The 25,168-nt window shown below is 40.8% G+C and overlaps 1 protein-coding gene across 1 annotated transcript in view; it reads left to right on the top strand.

Moving 5' to 3' along the window:
- Nucleotides 1–25,168, top strand: part of gna12a (guanine nucleotide binding protein (G protein) alpha 12a) — a 97,921-nt gene that overhangs the window by 62,107 nt on the left and 10,646 nt on the right. The window contains exon 3 of the mRNA XM_073060639.1: nt 15,103–15,153. Within this exon, the coding sequence (XP_072916740.1) occupies nt 15,103–15,153 (51 nt within the window). The remainder of the gene's footprint in view (nt 1–15,102; nt 15,154–25,168) is intronic.

Raw genomic sequence — 25,168 nt, 5'->3', positions numbered from 1 at the left:
ATTGCACCATTTTCAGATCGCAAGACCCTGCAGTGGATAGTGAGGTTAGTTGAGAAGATCATCAGGGTCTCTCTTCCTGCCACTACGGACATTTACATTACACGCTGCATCCGCAAAGCAAACAGCATTATGAAGGTCTCCACGCACCCCTCATACAAACTCTTCTCCCTCTCGCCGTCTGGGAAAAGGTTCCGAAGCACTAGACTATGTAACAGTTTCTTCCCCCAAGCTGTCAGACTCCTCAATACCCAGAGCCTGGACTGACACCTTATTGCCCTATTGTCTTGTTTATTATTTATTGTAATGCCTGCACTATTTTGTGCGCTTTATGCAGTCCTGGGTAGGTCTGTAGTCTAGTTTTTTTTTTCTGTGTTTTTTACGTAGTTCAGTCTAGTTTTTGTACTGTGTCATGTAACATCGTGGTTCTGAAAAAAGTCTCATTTTTACTGTGTACTGTACCAGCAGTTATGGTTGAAATTACAATAAAAGTGACTTGACTATAATCCACCAGTTGTATTTTCTGGCTCTCCTTTGCTCTCACATTTATATTTTTCTAAGCAGCTCCCTAATTCTATATACTCCTGAAGGTCTTCCCTTGTTTTTAGTGTTCTATACCTCTGTAGTTACCATGTGTTTTTAATAACTAAAATCCTCCGTATCTCTTAATATTCAGGGTTCCTTGACCTTGCCTCCTTGCTCTTCATGCTTATGAGTATATGTTGGCCTTGGACTTTCACTACTTCACTTTTGGAAGACTTCAATATTGTGTTTCTTAGAATGTTGGACGTGAATATACATTATCCTTCAAGAAGCTACTCCCAATCTCTCTTGCCAGGTCCGTCTACTGATATTGAAATTGGCCTTCTCACACTGCCTATTCCTCTTTTCCACAAACACCTTGAACTTAGTGAGGTATAGTTACCATTCCTAAATTGCGACACCTCACACACATGTCTAGCTTCATTTCCTAGGATTAGAACTATTAAGACCATCCCTAATACCGTAATTTATCCACTGTCACCAAAGGGTTATCCTAGATGGATTTTAAAAGTTCCATTCTATGTTAAGGCATACTACTCTTGACTTTAGATATGAAAATGAGGTAATATATCTTCCTAGACTCAAACGTCTAAGCATCCCTTGTGAAGATGTAATTTGTATTCCATTATGAATCCGCAACGGTGTAAATGCCAATTTCAGAAGTGGTAGTTACAGAATCTTAATTGCCTTATTTTGTCCAGGAATGATTGTGCATGCTAAGCACATCACTTCTGATTTGTGTGCATTCAGAGCATAAGCCTTTCTAAAACGGCACCTCCTGAGATATATTGCAATTGTGAATGTTTTGTTTTGAAGATTCAAGAATTCATATAGTTTCTTCTGGTTAGCTGAATAATCCTACTTGACATTCATAGCATGACAAATTCCTGTATTTGGTTTCAGATTGCATACGAAATTCTGTATTGTGTATAATTATAGATAGGTTTTTAATGTATAAAAGTTGTTTTATTTATCAAGTGGAATAATAACTTACTTTATTTAACTGCACAAAATTTCCAGCAGTAAATGTAGTGTTCCTGAGATGTAACTATAAGGTATTTATCTCATCTGGCTTTGGATCAACAGTGCTGTATACTAAATATCTCCTAGGATTGGTTTAAGGCTGCTTATTAAATCAGTTCAGGATAAAGTTGATTGGAAAAGGGCAATTTTGCTGTCTATAAAATAGGTTTGGTTGCACAAATAAACACACAAATAAGGATCTGCATGTGAGTAGCACCTTAATGTTACCACAGGCAGTTATGGAGGCCAGCCATGATTGAATGGCAGAGTAGACTCTGCTCCTGTGTCTTAAGGTCTTAATGCTACCTGGCATACACTCAGTGGTTACTTTATTAGATATTTCCTGTACCTAATAAAGTGCCCACTGTGTGTATCTTTGTAGTCCTCTGCAGCTGTCGTCCATCCACTTCCAGGTTCAACATGTTGTAATGCATGGTTATTAGTTAGATGTCTTCTTGTCAGCTAATCATTGTCCTTTGACCTCATTACCAAGGCATTTTCGTCCACAGAACTGCAGCTCACTGGATTTTTTTTTTAATATACCATTCTCTGTAAACTCTAGAGACTCTGTGTGAAAATCCCAGGAGATCAGCAGTTTCTGAGATGATTAAACAACCCCAACTGGAAAGGATTGATAGGAGATTCATGAAAATGATTCCACAATTGAATGGCTTGTCATATGAGGAGCATTTGATGGCTCTGGACCTGTATTCACTAGAATTCAAAAGAATGAGGAGTGACCTCATTGAAAACAAAACACTCACAAGAGTGGATGTGGAGAAGATGTTTCCTATAATGGCAGAGTCTAAGACCACAGGGCACAGCCTTCGAATAGAGCAGTGTTCTTTTAGAATGGAGATGAGGACGAATTTCTTTAGCCAGAAAGTAGTAAACCAGTGGAATTGTTTGCCACAGGCATCTGTGGAGACCAAGTCATTGGATATATTTCAGGCAGAAGTTGATAGATTTTTGATTGGTCAGTGCATAAAGGGATACAGGGAGAAGGCAGGAGATTGGGGCTGAGAGGAAAATTGGATCAGGCACAATGAAATGGCAGAGCAGATTCAATGGGCCAAATGGTCTAATTCTGCTTCTGTATCTTATGGTCTTACGGCAACAACAATCATTCCACTGTCAAAGTCACTTAGATCATATTTCTTTCCCATTCTGATGTTTGGTCAGAACAGCAACTGAACCTCTCGACCATGTCTGCATACTTTTATGCATTGATTTGCTGCCACATGATTGGCTGATTAGAAACTTGCATTAACAAGCAGATTTCACCAAGAGCTTTGTGGAGGCCATCGTGAAATCTGCAAACTATCACAAGAGGGCAGGAAATCATAAACACAAGAGATTCTGCAGATGGTGGAAGTCCAGCATAATGCACACAAAATGCTGGAGGAACTCAGTAGGTCAGGCAGCATCCATGGAGGGGAATAAATGGTTGCTGTTTCAGACCAAGATCCTTTATCAGGACTGGAAAGGAAGGGGGCAAGAAGCCAGAAGAAAGTTGGGGGGGTGGGGTAGGATGGAGGGGAAGGAGTGCAAGCTGGAAGTTGATAGGTGAAGCTAGGTGAGGGGCAAGGCAAGTGGGTGGGGAGGGGTATGATTCTCAGTAGCTCCCAAGAAGATCTAAAATGGTTACTACTTTTTAGAAAAATATTCTGTCCCAAGTATCACTTTTTAATGTTTCTATATAATTTTATTCAACAATACCAATAAAGGTTCATTAAATCATTTACTGTTTCAGTGTACAATATAAATTCATTTTAAACTGGGGGGTATTGAATTTCTCAATAATAAATTGTAGAATAATTATCTTTGGGCCAAATTATAGAATCTATATATATTCTGGGTTTCAAAAGTAAGGCCAATATGATCCCCTATGTATAGTTTATTGATTGTATGAGTAAAGTTACTTTAATACATGAAGGATATAAAACATTTGGAGGACTATATTTAGTGAAAAGTAAGTTTAAGTTTTTAAAACAAACTATTGGGTTTTATATTGTACATGGTTTACAATGTTGCTATTCAGATATTGGTGGCTATTTGTCAGAAGAATTTCTGCACTGGAATACCAGTAAGATTAGAATTTTAATTGCTGCAATCTCAGTCCTGCAAGTAATCAAGCATAGTTAATCTTCAATCTTAGGAGCAATGTGATTTTAGGTTAAACAGGTGTAACATTTCACCCCTTGCATAAAATACTGTTTCCCCAGGTATCACGTTTGAGCTGACAAAATGTACTGCCATTTTATTTTGGATATTTGCCACAACTTCGCAAGTAATAGTATAAATATTGCAACCATCAAAGATGTAAAAAAAAACTTTAAATCGTGAATTAAAGCTGATCCCCCTTTCTGTTTTATAGAAACTTCAGTTGTTTCTTTCTAATGTGGTACAGTAATAATCAGGTACTTAAACACAGATTATGGGAAACAAAAAAAAAGTTTTGGATTTACATCTACCTTCGGTGTGAGGATCTATAAATATTAAGTGGTCTGGTCGGTTTTGGTTGAAGCTTGAAAATGTTGCTTGAACTATTTTATGGCTCAGACCTGGCAAGAGTGAGGTGGCAATATTGGGAATATTTTTTTTCCGAAAATATCAAGTTGCAGGGAACCTCTGCATCATGATGTGACTTAGGGGGAAAATGCTGTGAAGGTGAATTTTATTCTGTATTTAAAATTCCTGAGTAGTGACTTCTGAATACTGTTGGGGCTAATATCCTTTGCGTACACAGCCGTAATACAAGTCACCTTTATATTTCTTTGTAACTTGCAATTTGATGGTTTCAGTTTATTATCTGTGTGCAGCAAATGTCCAAAGATTATGGGGGTCATAAAACCATCATTCTTTCTCCACCAACCCCACACCCCCACCAAACCAATGCTATCTTCTAAATGTTACTATGTCTAGCTTCTGCTGTCAATTGACTAAGCTGGGAGTATGGTTTTCATGATTGTTGGTTTTCAAAAGGAAATCCAACATTAGGTACCTGCAGCAGAAAGTGAAATTCTATTTTTTTTTAAAAACACAATATGTTGGAAATCTGAAACAATAGCAAAATGCTGAAATCAGCACATCAAGCAGTATCTGTGGGAACATGGTGTTAATTGGGAATCTTCAACTAAACCTCTTCTCTGAAATAATGTAGCAGAAATACCTTGAACCAAATCAGTCTATGTGTGCAGAAATCTTTTTTTTTCATTGAAACTTCAGTTTAAAAAAAAATTCGACCTGCTACTTTACCGTTGGTTCAAATAATTTATTTGCCTTTATGGAATGTATACTTAAAATAAGGAGGACACTCTCATGATGCACGATGATAAACACTGAACCTGTTAAAGGAAGTTGGAGGCGTCACAGCCCTCCTTCAGTAATGTATCAAATATACAAAAACATAAATGTGAAATCATTCAAAAATTTGAGTTGGTTTGATCTGACTGACACATACAAATGATAGAGGAATTCAAAGTCAGGCAGCATCTATGGAATGGAATAAACAGTTGATGCTACAGGCTGAGATCCTTCATTACCCGAGCAAAGACTATGTCCACTGGTGTGCCATTGGGTTAGTCTGGTGTGCAGCCTTGGGATATAATGCCAGAGATATTTACTGTCTTTTAGATGCAGCGTATCCAATATTCTCCCTGTAGATGAAAAATGTGGATGTTCAGAAACCATTAAGAGCCGGCTGGGTAGTCGACTGATATTTGGATCACATGCCTTGATGTGTTCTCCACCAAGAGAGTACTTTCAGTTTGTCCCACTTCAACTTGGTGCATTCAAGACACTTGTAGTAGAGAGAACTTACAAATACAAGCCTTAGAAATTCAGGCTGTACATATTTAATTGTATATAATTTGTGGCAAAACAGTCAACCATTTAAATATTTGCAGAAAATTTATTTTTTGTTCTCTTACCAGGAAGCTAAAATGTTTACTGTCCTACATCTAAATATTTTAAAAAAAACTAGTATGCAGAAACATGATTAACTTGCTGCTCAGCTCTCTGGGGGCTTGGGCCTTTTTTTAAAATTCAGTAGACAAGATTTCTGAAAAAATTGTGGCTTCATCTAGACAGTTTTCCCTGCAAGAGAAGATAGAAGCTTGCAAATCCATGTCTGAACAATGAATTCTTTTGTGCTCGTCACAAAGTTTCTCAGTCCATGATAAGATCTCATTTGTAAGGAACTGGGTATGTCTCAATATTTTCCAGAAACCTTTGCAGTGTGGGGCTGTACATGCAGAAATCCAGAATGTCGTTATCCATTTCAAAGGTGTGTTAACAAGTGAGCCTAAATGTTTTGCTTTTGCACCCATGAAGGAAGTTAGTGACCTTCTGCACAAGATGTAGTCTTTCCTTGCCTTGCAAAGTTTGTTACTCAAGTTGAGTAATGCTGGGACATGGTTTGAGAATCTGTTTAGAAGAAGAATCTGGAGGATGTGAGGTACATGAGAAAGTAAAGGATTACACTTGTCCTTGTTATCTAAGTTGCTTACCTCCTGTACCTAATAAAGTGGCCACTGAGTGTATGTTTGTCGTCTTCTGCTGCTGTTGCCCTTCCATTTCAAGGTTCTTTGTGTTGTGCATTCATATATCCTCCTCTGCACACCACTGTTATATGTGTGGTTATTTGAGTTACGGCCGCCTTCCTGTCATCTTGAACTAACCTGGCCCTTGTCCTCTGACCTCCCTGTGGGTGGTTTTCACCCACAGAACTGCCACTCACTGGATTTTTATTTTTGCACAATTCCCTATAAACTCCAGAAACTGTTGTGTCTGAAAATACCCAGAAATCAGCAGTTTTTGAGATACTCAAACCACTCTGTCTGGCACCAACAATCATTCTACAGTTAGATCACATTTCTTCCCCATTCTGATGTTTGGTCTGAACAACATCTTGACATTGTCTGCATGCCTTTTGTGCATTGATTTGCTGTCACGTGATTGGCAGATTAGATATTTCCATTAATGAGCAAATGTACCTACCTAAAAGAGGCCACTTGAGTGTATATCTACATGCATGTCAAGCAACCAATTAAAGTCTAGAAATAACAATGATCAGTTCCCAGCACTTGAGTCAGTGCTATGCACTATTTTATTAGGGAGCAACCTTTTGGTTTTTACGTAGCTGTATCTTGCAACTTGAAAACTAAATCATTGCTTATAAGTTTCAATGGAAGTTTGTTTACAAATAATATTTTTCCTGTTTACTTAAACACAATCATTATCATGCATTTTGATGCTTTAAAAATACTCTGGGGCATATTTGTTTTGATGTGTATTTTAGGTACAAAGGAAAAGACCTACATGGTGTCTGTGGTATATTTTTATCTGTGTCATTACCCTTCATGATTTTAAAGGGTTTTGAATGAGAGCCAGTAGTCAGAGCAATGGGAAATGTTTGTGAAGTATTTAAAATCAGGGTATCTATGATTATAAGAGGATCATTGTTTTTTTTCATTCAGTGGTGTAGTTTGGCAGGCTGCAGCTATTGGTCAAGGTGGTTTCCAGTATTTGAGAGAGGGAGAGTGTTGCAGCAGGAAGTCATTTGGAGGTTAAAGCTTGCAAATGAGAATCGGTCACTCTTTCTGATCAAGTCGCACGTAGAAGTTTGTGTCCGCATCTTAAAATCAAATGAAATACCATCTTTCCTACAGCCCTACAATCCATTGAGATGTGGTAACTTCCTGATCCTCTTGGCAGGTTAAATATAACCAAAGTCCTTGTGATGGAGAGGAAACATTTGGAACAAGAGAAAATCTGCAGATGCTGGAAATCCGAGCAACACAAAATATGTTGGAGGAACAGAAGGCCAGGCAGCATGTATTGGCGGGGGGGGGGGGGGGGGGGTGAAGTACAGTCGGCGTTTCGGTCTGAAACCCTCTAGCAGGAAAAATTTGGGCTGCTTTTCTCTTGCTGGATTGTCAGCCTGTTTACCGAGAGTATTTTGTCCAAACAAAACACGCTTTAGGATTGGTTGATATGTTTGCCCATGAGCAGTAATAAAGAGGAACGACTTGAAACTTGCTCAGATTTTAACCATCCAGTGGCAGGAACAATGGTAGGTAGGAAGGTGGCTAGAATTTTTCTTTCCTGATTGTGATTTATCTAGAACAAAGTTCAAAATTTGTTATCGAAATGTATACATAGCTACCATATGCTACCTTGAGATTCCTTTTCTTGCAGGCATTTACAAAATATAATAGAATTTTTTTTAAAAAATACACATAAGCAGACAAAGGCTGACAACAACTAATGTACAAAAGAAGGAAAACTGATAATGAAAATGATATTGAGAACATGAGTTGTAAAGAGTCTTTGCAAGGGAATCCGTAGGTCATAGCAATTAATTCAGTTGTGGTGAATGAAACGATCCACGCCAACTCAAGAGCTTGATGTTTATAGGGTAATAACTGTTCCTGAACCTGGTCGTATGGCACCTAATCCTTTGTACTTCCTGCTTGATGGTGGCAACATAATGGGAACCATTTTTCTTGATGCTTTCTTGTGGCAGTGCTCAGTGGTGGGGAAGGCTTTGACTGTGATGGACTGACTGTTCTGTCTCCAACAATTTATGTAGTCTTTGCCGTTCGTGGGCTTTGGTGTTTTATGTTCTAGGCCAGAGCAGTCTTGTACAGTAGTGAGATAATAGCATTTAACCCATTCAAGGGAAAGGCAGTTCACTAAAAGAACCCTCTTGGAAACTAATGTTCTTGCTTTGATTCAGTTAAGATTTTTGCCTGTGGCAATCAAGTAAGCCTGGGGCGACTTAATTGTTGCATCTTATCTGTGTGATCTGTTTCATTCAGCCCTCCAGGACCAAGTACTGTACTAGGTAAATGATTGGAGGGGGTGAACATAAAACAGTAGAGCACAGGGATAGCCCCTTAGGCCCACATGTCTGCACTGACCATGATGCTAATCTAAACTAATCCCATCTGCCATCACGTGGTCTGTATCTCTCCATTCTTTGTCTGTTCATGTGCCTATAAAATGCCTCTGAGATGCCATCATATCTACTTTAGAATTAATGGCCTTTATTTGTTTGTTGTAAATGTTGCTTGTACCTTCAAGCTGGTTTGGTGATTCATCTCCGTGCACATGATTACTGACCATTGGAATTTGTTTGCTGAGTTGTAGAATTGCATCAGATCACAATAGCCTCCCTGATACTTTTACTGGTGTTTATAATGTTAAGAGTACACTGATAACCAACTTAAAGCTACGCTGTGGAGGTGCCGAGTCATTCAAGTGCTCTCAGTCCTCCATTGTAAGCACTGATATGTACAAGTCCCACATACTCATATTTGTAACTAAAATATGGTGTGTGCATACTATTGTGCTATTGTATTGAACCATGAACTGGATTTCTGCCTTCCCTACGGCTGCTATGTTGGGGACTTGGTATAAATTCCTGCCCTTTTACTGCATGCTGGAAAGTATTGCCCTGGATCTGGGGAAGGGAGGTTGCTTGTGGGGATCTCAGCACCAAGATGATGTTTGGGGTGGCAGCCTAACTGGTATGCGGAGTGTGGGCCAGTACTGTGATCTCTTGCTGCTGCTCCACCCGTTGTCAGATTGTACCAATCCTTTGTGTCTCATCGCCACCTGATTGGATGAATCTCCCCCTGTTTTGTTAGGCCGCACAGCCAGAAGAGTTTTTTGGGTAGCAACTGTCCATCTTTGATCTGCTCTGCTGCTCAATCCCTTTTTGCACTATCATGAGCACATGTGGGGAATGGAGTCCTGTTGGATTCCAAGCACCCAGGCTCCCAGTACAGGCATGGGAGCACAGTGGTTTGTGCCAGATTCCCAGCACAGCACTGCTATTCAGTAACATTGGCTCTATACAATATTATAATGAACTCTTTTATTGCCAATTCCATTAGTGCTGTCATTCTTGGAAAGGCACCCTGAGTACTAAGTAAAATACCAGTGTATCTGTTTTTAAGGAATGCCTGCCTCACTGGATGTATTTTCCCTTGTAGCTAGTGTAACCCTAAACATTTTGGCCTGTTGATTTATTGATCTACTGTTCGAAATGCTTTTATTTTGAGGAAAATGACAGTAAGAATGGCAAAATACCCACATGTTCACGTTTTTACTGCACAGGAATTTTGTTCTGCAAAGCTACTTTATCCAAAAGCAGTTGTTACAGTAAAGTACTTAAAACGCTTCAAGTAATTACAATTCATTGTTAAGTGATTTTTTTTTTAAAGTAGACAAGCCTTGTAAGTAGACTCATGCAGAAATAGAGATATTATCCCTTTTAAGAATTACTGCAGTGCTCTTTACATAGCTGCAAGATCAAGTGTAAAATATTAAGATTGTAAATGTGAATAAATATAACATTTTATTGAACAATTGTTGAATTAGTTAATTATTGCTAATAAAAGAAAAGAGTAAGTAATCGGATCTGGAGCTGAACTAAATCAGCGGACAGAGATTAAAATGATTACTTTTAGTACCAACCATAAATGGAAAATGTACAACTGTTAGAGAAACAAGTAATGGGGAGCTTTTGCAAAAATAACTATTCTAGCATTACGGCAGCTAATCAAAGCATCGAAGACCTCAAAAGATATGGTAAATTATATTTAAACAATACACAAAAATACTATTGATTATTTTGTAAAGAGTGCAATCTAAGTTTTGTTTTAAATGTGTGTGTAATACTTTCAGTGATATACAGTGGTGTCACACAGACTCTTCCATTATGTTTTCTCTGTGAGGGTCTAGTGGCTTAGAGTTGATTTTTTTTTAAAAAACTCTCCTTCAACATCAGCAGAACAAACTATCTAGTCACTGATGTCATGAAAGGGGTCAGAACCAACTTGTTTGTGGATCCTTCCCACCCTTGTCATTGTCACTTTTATCCCACTACCCCCTCCCCCTCCCCACCAGCAGAAGATTCAAGAGCTTGAGAACATGTACCAACAAACTCGAGGACAGTTTCAACCCTACTCTTATAGGACTCTTGAACAGACAAAGATGAACTTCTGATATCTCAATGTACACTATCATGGGCTTGTACTTTATTTATCTACCTGCGCTGCATTTTGTCTGTAAATGTAGCACTAAATTCTCTATTCCATTTTCATTTTTTTTCTACTGCAGTGAACTTGTGTATGGAATAATGTCTTGAAGACATGCAGACGTTTTTCACTATATCTTGCTGAATGTGGCACTATTAGACCAATGATGAACTTGTATTAATCTTTCCAGAATTTGAACAACACTGGTCTTCTGAAACCACCTTGTAATTTTGTTCCAGAACTAAGCTGCCGTCCTCCTTCAAAGAAAGGCTTTCCTCCCTCCACCATCAACGCTGCCCTCCCCCACATCTCTTTCATTTTGCACGTCTGCCCTCGCCCTCCTCCCAGCAACTCGCCAGGGTTCCTCTTGTCCTCACCTACCACCCCAGTAACCTCTGCGTCCAGAACATAGTTCTCCATTACTTCTGCCACCTCTAACTGGATCACACCACCAAGTGCATCTTTCCCTCCCTGCCCCCCCCCCCAACAACTTTCCGTAGTCACCCAGGAAGTGGTCCCTACACAACTCCCATGTCTGTACATCCCTCTCCACTGATCTCCCTCCTGGTGGAACCTTGCAAGTGGAACAAGTACCATACTTGCCCCGACACCACTTCCCTCCCTACATTCAGGGTCCCAAACAGTCCTTCCAGTTGAGGTGACACTTCACCTGTGAGTCTGTTGTGGTCATCTACTGTATCCGGAGCTCCTGGTGTGGCCTCTTGTATATCGGTGAGACCTGATGTAGATTGGGAGACCGTTTTGCCAATCACCTACTCTCCGCCTGCCAGAAAAGGTGGTATCTCCCGGCAGCCACTCACTTCAATTCTACTTCCCATTCCCATTCCAACATGTCAGTCCATGGCAGCCTCTACTGTCACAACAAGGCCACACTCAGGTTGAAGGAGCAACACCTCGTATACCCTCTGGGTCGCCTCCAACCCAATGGCATGAGCATCGATTTCTCGAACCTCTGGTAATTGCCCCCCCCCCCCCCACCATTCCCATTACTGTTTCCCTCTCTCACCTCCTCTCCTTACCTACCCATCACCTCCCTCTGGTGCTCCTCCCCTTTCCAATCTTCCATGGTCTTCTACCCTCTCCTATCAGGTTCCTCCTTCTCCAGTTCTTTATCTCTTCAACCTAACAGCTTCCCAGCAATTTACTTCACCCCTCCCCCTCTCCCAGATTCACCTATCACCCACTGCCTTGTACAACTTCTTTCCCTCTCCCTACCTTGCTCTAACATCTCATCTTTTCCCCCAGTCCTGATAAAGGGCCTCGGTCCGAAATGTAAACTGTTTACTCTTTTCCATAGATGCTTCCTGGCCCGCTGACTCCCTCCGGCATTTTGTTTGTGTGTTACTTTGGATTTCCGGCATCTGCTGATTTTCTTGTTTTTATAATTTTGTTAGTGGTGATGTGTTTAAATGGTAAAGCCGGACAGTTTTGCCAGCATTTTAGGAAGAATACTGATTTAGACTTCAAGCATTTTGAACATTTTTTTGTGATTCAGCCTGAACTACAGATGCATGTTTGGCAGGCATTTGGGTATTGTGTCTCTGCATGACTCGCCACTGATAATAGTCATTACTGAATTCTTTGTCCCACCCAAATTAATTGTCTCAATTATGTATGTGCACATGCATCACGTAATTGGGTTGAAACTTTAGACTTCTGTATCAGCATTCCGCTGATATCTGATTGTTGTCTGTGAGATCTACATTGCTTTCTATGAGTTGAAATATGGAGCATTTAGAGACTGTCAGCATCATTTGTGTCTGTGAATCATAGGGTCTGGTCCAGAGACTTGAATGAGTGAATTACAGAGAGATCCAAGTGTTCTGATGTCTGAATCTTTTTTTTAAAAAAAACACAAACTAGCTGCAGCAGGTCCAACAAGTAGCTGGTTAAGAAGGTAAAATATGTTTTGACCTGTATTGCAAAGGGGCTGTAGGGAGCTTTTGTTATAGCTATACAGGGCATTAAGGTTTTGCTGAATACTGTGTATAGTTTTGGTCCTCTTACCTGAACAAAAGGATGTAGCAACATTGGAAGCAGTACAAAGGAGATTTTACCAGACCATTTCTTGAGATGAGAAGGTTGTCCTATCAAATGAGACAAAATAGTTTGAATGTGATTCCTTTTGAGTTTTGTAAAATGAGGGATGACTTGTTCATACATATAATGTCATCAGGCTTGATTTGGGGGGGGGGGGGGAATACGAGGTTATACACCATGGAAAGAATGAAAAACAAATAATTTAAAATAGTGAAGTAATACTATTGAGGTTGTTGGGTCCTGCTACATGCATGAATTTAGCATACAGAAAGAGATGAAGTATAAAAGTATGAATGTTTTGATGTGACATTTAGGGGGTGTTGGTCATATCATATCTAAAGTACTAGGTTTGCATATTTATAAATGTTCATTGAACTCATGAACACTACCCCACTTTCTGTTATTGCACTATTTTTAATTTAACTATTTAATATAAATATATACTTTGATATTTTTTCTGTATTTGTCATGTATTGCATTGCATTGTAGTGCTGCCGCTAAGTTAACAAATTTCACGACATATGCTGGTGATGTTAAACCTGATTCTAATAGGTATGCGAACATTGAAGAGAGTTGCACCCCTCAACACAATGTATGAGAAAGATTAAATAGGTTTGATCTATACTCATTGAAGTTTAGAGGAATGAAAGGTGGGACTACTGGAATTGACAAGTTCAGTGAGGGGATATTTCTCCTTGTGGAGATGTCCTTTGTAGTAAGAAGTTCAGAATAAGGGATTTCCTATTTCAGATATTGCTAAGGAGAATTTTTTAGTGTAATGAATTTTCAGAATTATGTATTTACGGATACTGTGGAGGTGCATTAAATATATTAACAGACTATTTAACTACAAGGGCACGTGGGGAAAACTCGTGAGCTCAGTATTAGGTTACCTGTGACCTTGCCAAATGATGAAGCAGCCTGAAGGCACTGACCAGTCCGTTCCTCCTCATGTTTCTTATTCTCTTGGCTAAATGATTAGTTTACACCCTTCTCACTCTTGAAGTGTAAAGGAGCCAACAGCAAGGTTTAAGGTTGCTTAAGAAAGATGTTGTCTTTCATTGGTTGAGGAGCAGAGTAAAAGAGTGAGGAATTCTAATACAATTTATGAAACACTAGGTCACAACTAGTAATAGAAAACAATTCCAGTTATCATATCAGAAGTACAATGCAATTGCACTAGTGTGAATGCAGATGAGACTTCAGGATGTTTGAGGGCTGAGGATTTACAAATTGATACTGGCTCTGAAGACTGCCCCGGCCACTGTGCTCTGTGCCTGCTGATATGATAAATGATAAACGAAGCTTTAGGACTACTCTGGGGTTCAGATCCGAGGACTAATTTTTGGTTGGGAATGCTGTTGTTCGCATGATTTGTATTTTTTTTCTTTCTCCTGCACATCGAGTGTTGGTCTTTTATTTTTATTCCTTTTCTTTAATTGGTTTCTTTTGGGTTTCTTGCTTTGAGCAAGCAAATCTCATAGTTGTATAATTGATACGTTCTTTGCTAATGTACTTGAAGATTTTTCTGTTGGGATACATGCCATTTGAGGAGATTTGGTTAGATTGTATCAAATTGAAATGCGTACATAGTCTGAAAAGAAGTGATCCATTCTCTTTAACATAACCATAGGTATAGAGAGCGTTTTGACGATTCAAGAACAGTAAACTATTGGTCTTTTTGACTGAGAACTGGGGAATGGGATTATCCCAAACTCCGTTTTTATTTGGAATGTGCAGTATGTGATGGGCTAGTTAGTTGTCTCCTACATTCTAAATTTCTGAACAGTCATGAATATAAGATAATGGATCTTATTTTAGTAAGAAGCCATGGGATATGTATACATGTTTTTAATTATATGAATAAATACTTTTTGTACACTCCTAATTTGTATATTAATTTAAATCTGAAATGCATTATTTTGGAGAAAGGTTATTAAACAGATGATGGAAAAGATTATAGAGATGTTTATTTAAAATGTGGAGAATGTGCAGTTTTAGAAAGCATTATAGCCGTATTTTAAAGTCTTGTGTGACCAGAGAAATGGGTAAATGTCTATAAACTTATTTAAGATATTCTTATTGGGTTTTTTTTAACTGTAAAATCAAAGCCAAAGGTGATTTGGGGGGGAAAAATGTGCAGGTTGAGATTTTTAGACATTGAATGAAATCTGAGAATGGTCTTTTACTTTGAACAATTAATGGTGTTTTAGTTTGCATTCAATTTCAAAAGCCATTGATGAAATGCTACTTTTAATTCACTAATGCAAAAGATTTCTAAGCGCAGTTAAAAGACTGCATATGTCTGGGCAAAGTGTCTCCTCAGAATTTTTTTTTGCCAGTGGAGCTTTTAGCCCAGTTATTAATAAACTGCAGTAAATTTTATGGAATTGGAAACTGATTTCTTTTTATTTTATCCTGTCCACAGGGTGAATCTGTCAAATATTTTCTGGACAACCTTGACCAAATTGGACAACTGGTGAGTGTTAATCCTATTCTATTATAACATTAGAATTTGGGGTATTTACCCCTGCTAATTTGGAAAGTAGATTAATCTTGGATTTAAAAATTTCTTTGTTCACAGTACAAAACCAATGGGGGGGAGGTGTGTGGAGGGGAAATCATGAACTGTGTATCTGCCAGATGTTAATTGTTGGCAAAATGAGATTCTAAATTTGGGCCAAATTTATCTCTCCTCTTGTCTGTTTGCATGCATAATGCCTTGCTTGTGTGCCACAGTGCACCATACTTGAAAGCACTGAAACATTGCACACTGAACTAGTTTTGTTATACGGTGATGTTCTGATGGAGTACTTAACACCCAAATTGCTCATAGTAAGGTTTTGTTGCTAGTATTTGAATCTTTACTGAAGACTCAAGTGTTCTTAAGGAGAATGGTATGAATATATTCTAGTAATAGATGAAAGTTTTCATGGAATGAATCTGAACTAGTCCTTGTGACATAGTACCTGGAATTTTTGGAAAGAGGCATCCCTTAACTGCTAGGAACATCTGGTGGTCATGTCGTCCATTTTATCTACTGAGTGAGTTTCCCCCCCCCCCCCCCCCCCCCCCATCATTTTGGTAGCTCTGTACTTTCTATCTCAGGCCAACATCGGGCAAGCGCTTGAGTAGTCATGCAGTCACCGTGATCAGCAGTCATGAAATAGCACATCCAAGTGCCTTCCCTATCATTGCGGGAGATTACAACCAGGCCAGCATGAAGTCTCTCAGCAACTACCACCAATATATCACCTGTGGACCCAAAGGAACAGACACACTTAACCACTAACAAGAGAAAAATTACATATGCCGGAAATCCAAGTAACTCTCAAAATGCTGGAGGAACTCAGCAGGCCAGGAAGCATCTATGGGAGTAAAAAGTACAGCCAACATTTTAGGCCAAGACTCTTTGGCAGGACTGGACCACTGTTAGGCACATTCAAGAACCGTTAACATGCCATTCCATGCCTGCACTTTAGAAAGTCCTAATACCTCTACTCCAGGTGTATAGCCAGAGACTAAAGACCCACAGCACCATGGTGAGGACCAAGAAGGTATGATCAAGGGAGGTGGAGGAGTGCTTACAAGACTGCTTTCAGAAGGAGGACTGGACAATATTCAGGGATTCCTCTTCAAATCTGAATGAATACACCGTGGTTGTCACCAACTTCAAGATCTGTGTGGATGTCAGGGCAATAAAAAGCAACAAATACTGGACTGGAAGTGTTATATTTGAATGCACGCAGCATAAGAAATAAAATGGATGATCTTGAAATTCAGCTGCAGATTGGCAAGTATGATATTGTGGCCATTTCTGAAACTTGGCTAATGGATGGCTGCCATTGGGAGCTGAACGTCGAAGGAAATACGGTGTATCGGAAAGATAGGGTAGTAGGCAGAGGGGGTGGTGTGGCTCTGTGTATAAGAAATGATATGAGATCGGAAGGTGTAGAGTCTCTGTGGGTTGAGTTAAGAAATGGCAAAGGTAAAAGGACCCTAATAGCAGTTGTATACAGGCCTCCAAACAGCAGCCGGGATGTGGATAACAAATTACAGCAGGAGATAGAAAAGGTGTGTCAGAAGGGTAATGTCATGATAATCGTTGAGGATTTTAATATGAAAGTGGATTGAGAAAACCAGGCCAGTACTGGACCTCAAGGGAGAATTAGTAGAATATCTAAGGGATGGCTTTTTGGAACAGCTTGTTGTTGAGCCCACTAGGGAATTGGCTGTGCTAATTGGGTGATGTGCAGTTATCCGGAGGTGATAAGAGAGCTTAAGGTTAAGGAACCCTTAAGAAACAGTGATCACAATATGATCATGTTCACTTTGAAATTTGAGGAGGAGAAACTAAATTTCAATGTATTTCAGTAGAATAAAGGAAATGACAATGGCATGAGAGGGGAACTGGCCAAAGTTGGCTGGAAAGGGACACTAGCAGGAAGGACAGCAGAGCAGCAATGGCTCCAGTTTCTGCAAAAAATGAGGGAAGTGTAAGACAGGTATATTCCAAATAAGAAGAACTTTTCAAATGGAAGGACACTGACTGCCGTGGATAACAAGTGAAGTCAGAACCAAAGTAAAAGCAAAAGAGAGGGCATACAAGGAAGCCAAAGCTAGTGGGAAGATAAAGGACTGGAAAGCTTTTTAAAAAATTTGCAGAAGGAAACTAAGGTCATTAGGAATGAAAAGGTGAATTATGAAAGGAAGCTGGCGACTAATATCAAAGAAGATGCTAAAAGCTTTTTTTAAGTACATAAAGGGTAAAAGCGAGTCGAGGGTAGATATAGGACCAATAGAAAATGATGCTGGAGGCGTTATTGTAATGAGAGACGCAAAGATGGCAGAGGAACTGAATGCATATTTTGCATCGGTCTTCACAGTGGAAGACATCTGCAGTATACCAGACATTCAAGAGTGTCAGGGAAGTGAAGTATGTGCAGTTAAAATTACGACTGAGAAGGTGCTCAGGAAACTTAATAATCTGAGGGTGGATAAATCTCCTGGACCTGATAGAATGCACCCTAAGGTTCTGAACGAAGTAGCTAGAGAGATTGCGGAGGCATTAACAATGATCTTTCAAGAATCGATAGATTTCTGGCTTTGTACCGGATGACTGGAAAATTGCAAATAATACTCCGCAAATAATACTCCGGAGGCAGCAGAAAGGAAAGCCTGACATCAGTGGTTGGGAAGTTGATGGAATTGATTGTTCGGGATGAGATTATGGAATACCTGGAGGCACATGACAAGATAGGCCAAAGCCAGCATGGTTTCCTGAAAGGAAAATCCTGCCTAACTAACCTGCTGCAATTTTTTGAGGAAATTACAAGCAGGGTAGACGAAGGAGATGCAGTAGATGTGGTGTACTTGAATTTACATGGTAGTTACTAGCGTGGGTGGAGCATTGGCTGATTGGCAGAAAACAGAGAGTGGGAATAAAGGGATCCTATTCTGGCTGGCTGCTAGTTACAAGTGGAGTTCCACAGAGGTCAGTGTTCGGACTGCTGCTTTTTACAATGTATACCAATGATTTGGACTTTGGGATTAATAGATAAGTGGAGGAGCAGGTAGTGTTGAGGAAACAGAGAGCCTGCAGAGAGAGTTTAGAGGAATGGGCAAAGAAGTGGCAAATGAAATACAATGTTGGAAAGTGTATGGTCGTGCACTTTGGAAAAATTAAATGGGCAGATGGGGAGAGAATTCAAAATGCAGAGATGCAAAGGGACTTGGGAGTCCTTATACGAGATACCCTGAAGGCTAACCTCCAGATTGAGTCAGTGGTGAAGAAGGTGAATGCAATGTTGGCATTTATTTCTAGAGGTATAGAATATAAGAGCAGGGATGTGATGTTGAGGCTCTATAAGGGACTCATGAGACCACACTTGGAGTATTGTGTGCAGTTTTGGGCTCCTTATTTTAGAAAGGATATAATAACATTGGAGAGTGTTCAGAGAACACTCTGAGATTGATTCCAGGAATGAAAGGGTTACCATATGAGGAATGTCTGGCTGCTCTTGGACTGTATTCCCTGGAGTTCAGGAGAATGAGGCGGGGTGGGGGGGAGATCTCATATAAATATTCTAGAAACACGTGAGCTAGATCACATGGAGGCTGAAGTAATTCTTTCGAAGATTGAGTGGAGACCACGGGCAATGCCAGTTGTCCCAGTAGCCAAGAAGGATGGGTCTTTTGGGATCTGTGGTAATTTCAATGTCACTATCAACCCTGTAATGAAAGTAGGGCAATACCCTCAGCCCAGGATGGAAGATAACTTTGCAAGCCTTTCCGGAGGGAAGCACTTCAGCAAAGTAGACATAGCTGAGGCCTATCTGTAGATGCAGGTGGAAAAAGTCCATAAACACTCGCAAAAGGTATTATCACTATATATGTTTATTTTTGGAGTAGCTTTAGCATCTGCACCTGCACTCTGGCAGAAAGCTATAGATCAGGTGCTGCAAGACTGCCCAGGCACTGAGCATTAACTCAATGACGTCACTCTTACTGGTGAGGATGACGAGGAACATCTCCAAAATCTCAAGACAGCGTTAAATAATTAGATTATAGGCTCAGAGCCTGACGCAACAACTCTGAATTCTTTAAATTAGGCATCACTTGCTGGGGTCACACCATTGACACACAAGATTTACCCATGTGTGTTGAGAAAATTTAAGCAGTGGTGGATGCCCCAAAGCCAAAGAACGTCGCGTTTGTGGTCCCTTTTAAGATTTGTCAATGACTATAACAGGTTCCTGCCAAACCTGGCTACTGTGCTTCACTGCTGGAACTTGTTACTACTGATCAGGAAGAAACAGTAATGGAAAAAGCAGTGTGGGGTGGCTTTCCAAAAGGCAAAGGGAGCGGTAATGTCAGACACTGTATTCACACTTTGATTCAGATTGTTCAGTGAAGCTTTCCTGTGACGCTTTGCCTTATTGTTTAGGTGAAGTCATGTCACATGTTATGAGTAATCAAAGTGAGCACCCCATTGCCTTTACATCATACTCCCTTAAAATTTACACACAGATTGACAGAGAGGCCTTGAATACAGTTTGGGATGAAAATGTTTCAACCAGTACTTGAATGGGAGATAGTTTACCCTTGTTATTGGTAATCAACCATTCGTGTCCATTTTCAGTCCACAAAAGATTGTGCTATTAACAGCAGCAGCACCCTGGAACATCTAGACAGCAAAGATGTATACATCAGGATGCTCTTCATCGCTGACTACAGCTTGGTAGTCAATGCTATCATCCCCTTAAAACCAATCAATAAGCTTCAAAACCTTGGCCTAATACCTCCTTGTGCAATTGGATTCTCGATTTTCCCCAGTCAGTTTGGATTGACAAAATTTTTCTCCACAATCTCTATAAGCACAGGTGCACCACAAGTCTGTGTGCTTAGCCACTGCTTAAATCGCTTTACACTTGTGATTGTGTGGCTAAGCGCAGCTTCAATGACATTTTCAAGTTTTCTGGTAACATCACTGCTGTAAGCTGAATCAAAGTTGGTAATGAGTCAGCATATAGGAGGGAAGCTGAAAAATATGGCTGAGTGATGCCATAACCTCTTACTCAGTGTCAGCAAGATGAAAGAGCTGGTTCAGTAGGAGGAAACCAAAGGTCTATGAGCTGGTCTTGATCAGAGGTGGAGAGGGTCAACAACTTTAAATTCCTTGGTATTATTATTTCAGAATGTCTGGCCTGGGCTCAGCAATTACAAAGAAAACACGGTAGCACCTCTACTTAGGTGTTTGCGAAGATCTGGCATGACATCCAAACTTTATCAAGCTTCTGTGGATGTGTGGTGAAGAGTATATTGTCTAGTTGCATCACAGCCTGGTATGGAAACACCAATACCTTGAATGGAAATTGCTACAAGAAGTAATGGATACAGCCCAGTCCATCATGGGTAAAACCCTCCCCACCATTGAGTATACTTATGGAGTGTTATTGCAGGAAAGCATCATCCATCATCAGGGACCCCCCCAACCAGGCCTGTTCTCTTTTAGCTGCTGCCATCAAGAAGAAGGTAAAGGAGCCTTGAGACTCTCACCATCAAGTTCTGCAACAGTTGTTACCCTCAACCATCAGGGCCTTGAACCAAAGGAGATGACTTCACTCAGCTTTATTTGCCTCATCATTGAAATGTTCTCCCAACCTATGAACTCACTTGAAAGGACTCATCATCTCATGTTCTCTGTTTATTGCTCTATTTATTATTGGTATTATTATTATTATTAATTTTTGTATTTTCACAGTATGTCTTTTGCATACTGGTTGAACACCCAGTAGTGTGATCTTTCATTCATTTTATTCTGATTATTCTACTAAGCCCAGCAGAACCATTTCTACAGATAGGAGAAGGGGCAAATGCGGGTTACTAGTTGCTTCGGGCAGATGGGGCTCATCAGCCGTGGTTGGCAGTTCATCTAGGAGAAGGAAAACTCTGATATCAAACCTCGTTGCCTTATGCCTATACCCACTCATGGGAAAGGCTTCGGGAGTAAACCCCAAGGAAAAACCAGAAGCTGGAGTCCCTAAGGCAGCCATACATTTATTTCAACACTGCTGCAGCGCTGCTGGTGCCAAACGGTCTCAGTCTGTGCTGTTCCTATGGGTTCAACAGATGCGTGGAGAGGGGGTGCTTGATGCATGGGCAACAGCTTGCTCTCCGAATCTAACTGTCTTGGCTTGTTTATCCAGACAGTTGGGAGACAACATGGTCGACCCTGACCGATGGAGGCCTCAAATTCTCCCATTATGCATTTATTGAGTATGCCTGCAAGAAAATGTGGAGACATATGTACTTTGTTCATAAATTATATACGAAAAAATGAAGAGATGGGTTCTTTCTTGAAGGACATAATTACAATTGCTGATGGATTGTCCTGTTTACCCTTTGAAAAGGAAATATCTTTTTTTTTAAATTTTAAAAAGAGGGCACTCCACTTGACATATTCTTCAGAATACAAATGATCCCTGGTCAGGGAAAGTGAGGAGGTGACATGAGCTATAGGCAAGTAGTCACACCGGGGCCGCGGGAGACAGATGTGGGTAACAACCAGGAGAGGGAAGAGCAAGAGGCAGATACTAGAGAGTACCCCTGTGGCTGTCCCCCTTAATAATAAGTACTCCTGTTTGAGTACTGCCGGGGCGGGGGGTGGGGGGGGAATGGCCCACATGGGGGAAGCAACAGTGGCTGCGCCTCTGGCGCAGAGTCTGGCCCTGGGGCTCAGAAGGGTAGGGAAAGGAAGAAGGCAGCAATAATAGGGGACTATATAGTTAAGGGGTCAGACAGGCGATTCTGTGGACACAGGTAGTTTGTCTCCCAGGTGCCAGGGTCCGTCCGGGATGTTTCTGATCGTGTCCATGATATCCTGAAGTGGGAAGCTGAACAACCAGAGGCTGTGGTACATATTGGTACCAACAACATAGGTAGGAAAAGGGAGGAGGTCCTGAAAGCAGACTACAGGGAGTTAGGAAGGAAGTTGAGAAGCGGGACCTCAAAGGTAGTAATCTTGGGATTACTGCCTGATGAGTATAGGAATAGAGTGGGGTGGAGGATAAATGCGTGGCTGAGAGATTCAGATTTCTGGATCATTGGGACCTGTTTTGGGGCAGACATGACCTGTACAAAAAGGACAGGTTGCACTTGAATCTGAGGGGGACCAATATCCTGGCAGGAAGGTTTGCTAAGGTTATGAGGGAGAGTTTAAACTAGAATTGCTGGGGGGGGGGGGAGGGTGGGGAACCAAACTGAAGAGACTGAGGAAGGGACTGTTGGCTCACAAATGGAGAAAGCTTGGAGACATTGCGAGTGGGAGGATAGACAGGTGATAGAGAAGGGATGCACTCAGAATGATAGTTTGAGATGTGTCTATTTTAATACAAGAAGCATCATGAACAAAGCGGATGAGCTCGGAGTGTGAGTCAGAACATGGAGCTATGATGTTGTAGCCATTACAGAGACTTGCAAGGTTCAGGGGCAGGAGTGGTTACTTAGAGTGCCAGGCTATAGATGTTTCAGAAAGGACAGGGAGGGAGTCAAAAGAGCTGGGGGCGTGGCACTGCTGATCAGAGATAGTGTCGCGGCTGCAGAAAAGGAGGAAGTCATGGAGGGATTGTCTACTGAGTCTCCGTGGGTGGAAGTTAGAAACAGGAAGGGGTCAATAACTCTACTAGGTGTTTTTATATATATATATATAAAACCCAATAGTAACAGGGACATCAAGGAGCAGATAGGGAAACAGACTCTGGAAAGGTGTAATAATAAGTGTTGTAATGGTGGGAGATTTTAATTTCCTAAATACTGATTGGCATCTCCGTAGAGCAAGGGGTTTAGATGGGGTGGAGTCTGTTAGGTATGTTCAGGACGGTTTCCTAACACAGTTTATAGATAAGCCCCTATAAGAGGAGAGGCTGTACTTGATCTGGTATTGGGAAATGAACCTGGTCAGGAATCAGGTCTCTCTGTGGGAGAGCATTTTGCTGATAGTGATCACAATTCTATCTCCTTTACCATAGTATTGGAGAGGGTTAGGAACAGACAAGTTAGGAAAGCGTTTAATTGGACTAAGGAGAAATATGAAGCTATCGGGCATAAATTGGGAACAGATGTTCTCAGAAATGTACAGCAAAAATGTGCCAAATGTTCAGGAGATATTTGTGTGGTGTTCTGCATAGCTGTGTTCCAATGAGACAGGGAAAGGATGGTAGGGTACAGGAACCGTGGTGTACAAAGGCTGTTGTAAATCTAATCAAGAAGAAAAGCTTACGAAAGGTTCAAAAAAAGTAGGTAATGATAGAGATCTAGAAGATTATAAGGCTAGCAGGAAGGGACTGAAGAATGAAATTAGGAAAGCCAGAATGGGCCATGAGAAGGCCTTTGCGAGCAGTATTAAGGAAAACCCCACGGCACTCTACAAGTATGTGAAGAGCAGGAGGATAAGACATGAGGGAATAAGACAAATCAAGTGTGACAGTGGAAAAGTGTGTATGGCACCAGAGGAGATTGCAGAACTGCTTCAGTATTTACTACGGAAAAGGATCTTGGCGTTTGTAGGGATGACCTTACAGTGGATTAAAAAACGTGAGCACATAGACATTAAGAAAGAGGACATGCTGGAGCTTTTGGAAAGCATCAAGTTGGATAAGTCTCTGGGACCTGATGAGATGTACCCCAGGCTATTGTGGGAGGCAAAGCAGGAGATTGCTGATCTTTGCATCATCAATGGGGGCAGGAGAGATTCCGGAGGATTGGAGGGTAGCAGATGTTGTTCTCTTATTCAAGAAAGGGAGTAGAGATAACCCAGGAAATTTGTAGACCAATGAGTCCTACTTCAGTGGTTGGTAAGATGATGGAAAAGACCCTGAAAGACAGGATTAATGAACATTTGGAGAGGCATGATATGATTAGGAATAGTTAGCATGGCTTTGTCAAAGGTAGGTCATGCCTTACGAGCCTGATTGAATTTTTTTTGGGGATGTGACTAAACACATTGATGAAGGTAGCACAGTAGATGTACTGTATATGGATTTCAGCAAGGCATTTGATACAGTATCCCATGCAAGGCTTATTGAGAAAATAAAGAGGCATGGGAACCAATGGGACCTTGCTTTGTGGATCCAGAATTGGCTTGTGGAGGTCAGTGACCAGTGGTGAGCCTCTGATAATCTGGATGAGGAGATGGAGGGATGGGTTAGTAAATTTGCTGATGACATAAAGGTTGGGGGTGTTGTGGATAGTGTGGAGGGCTGTCAGAGGTTACAGCAGGACATTGGTAGGATGCTAAACTGGGCTGAGAAATGGCCGATGGAGTTCAACCCAGATAAGTGTGAGGTGGTTTGTTTTGGTAGGTCAAATATGATGAGAGAATATAGTATTAATGGTAAGACTCTTGGCAGTGTGGAGGATCAGAGATCTTGGAGTCCGAGTCCATAGGACACTCAAAGCTGCTATGCAGGTTGACTCTGTGGTTAAGAAGGCATACAGTGCATTGGCCTTCATCAGTCATGGGATTGCGTTTAGGAGCCGAGAGGTAATGTTACAGCTATACACAACCCTGTTCAGACCCCACTTGGAGTACTGTGCTCAGTTCTGGTCACCTCACTATAAGAAGGATGTGAAAACTATAGAAAGGGTACAGAGGAGATTTACAAAGATGTTGCCTGGATTGGGGAACATGCCTTATGAGAATGGGTTGAGTGAACTTGGCCTTTTCTCCTTGGAGCAACTGAGGATGAGAGGTGACCTGATAGAGGTGTACAAGATAATGGGAGGCATTGATTGTGTGAATAGTCAGAGACTTTTTCCCAGGACTGAAGTGGCTAACAGGAGAGGGCACAGTTTTAAGGTGCTTGGAAGTAGGTACAGAGGAGAAGTCGGGGGTAATTTTTTTTTTAACCAGAGAGTGGTGATTGTGTGGAATGGGCTGCCGGCAACGGTGGTGGAGACGGAAACGATAAGATCTTTTAAGAGACTCCTGGATA

Source organism: Hemitrygon akajei, chromosome 11 (genome assembly GCF_048418815.1).
Source record: "Hemitrygon akajei chromosome 11, sHemAka1.3, whole genome shotgun sequence".
Taxonomy (NCBI): Eukaryota; Metazoa; Chordata; class Chondrichthyes; order Myliobatiformes; family Dasyatidae; genus Hemitrygon; species Hemitrygon akajei.
This window is presented reverse-complemented; position numbering and strand designations above follow the sequence as displayed.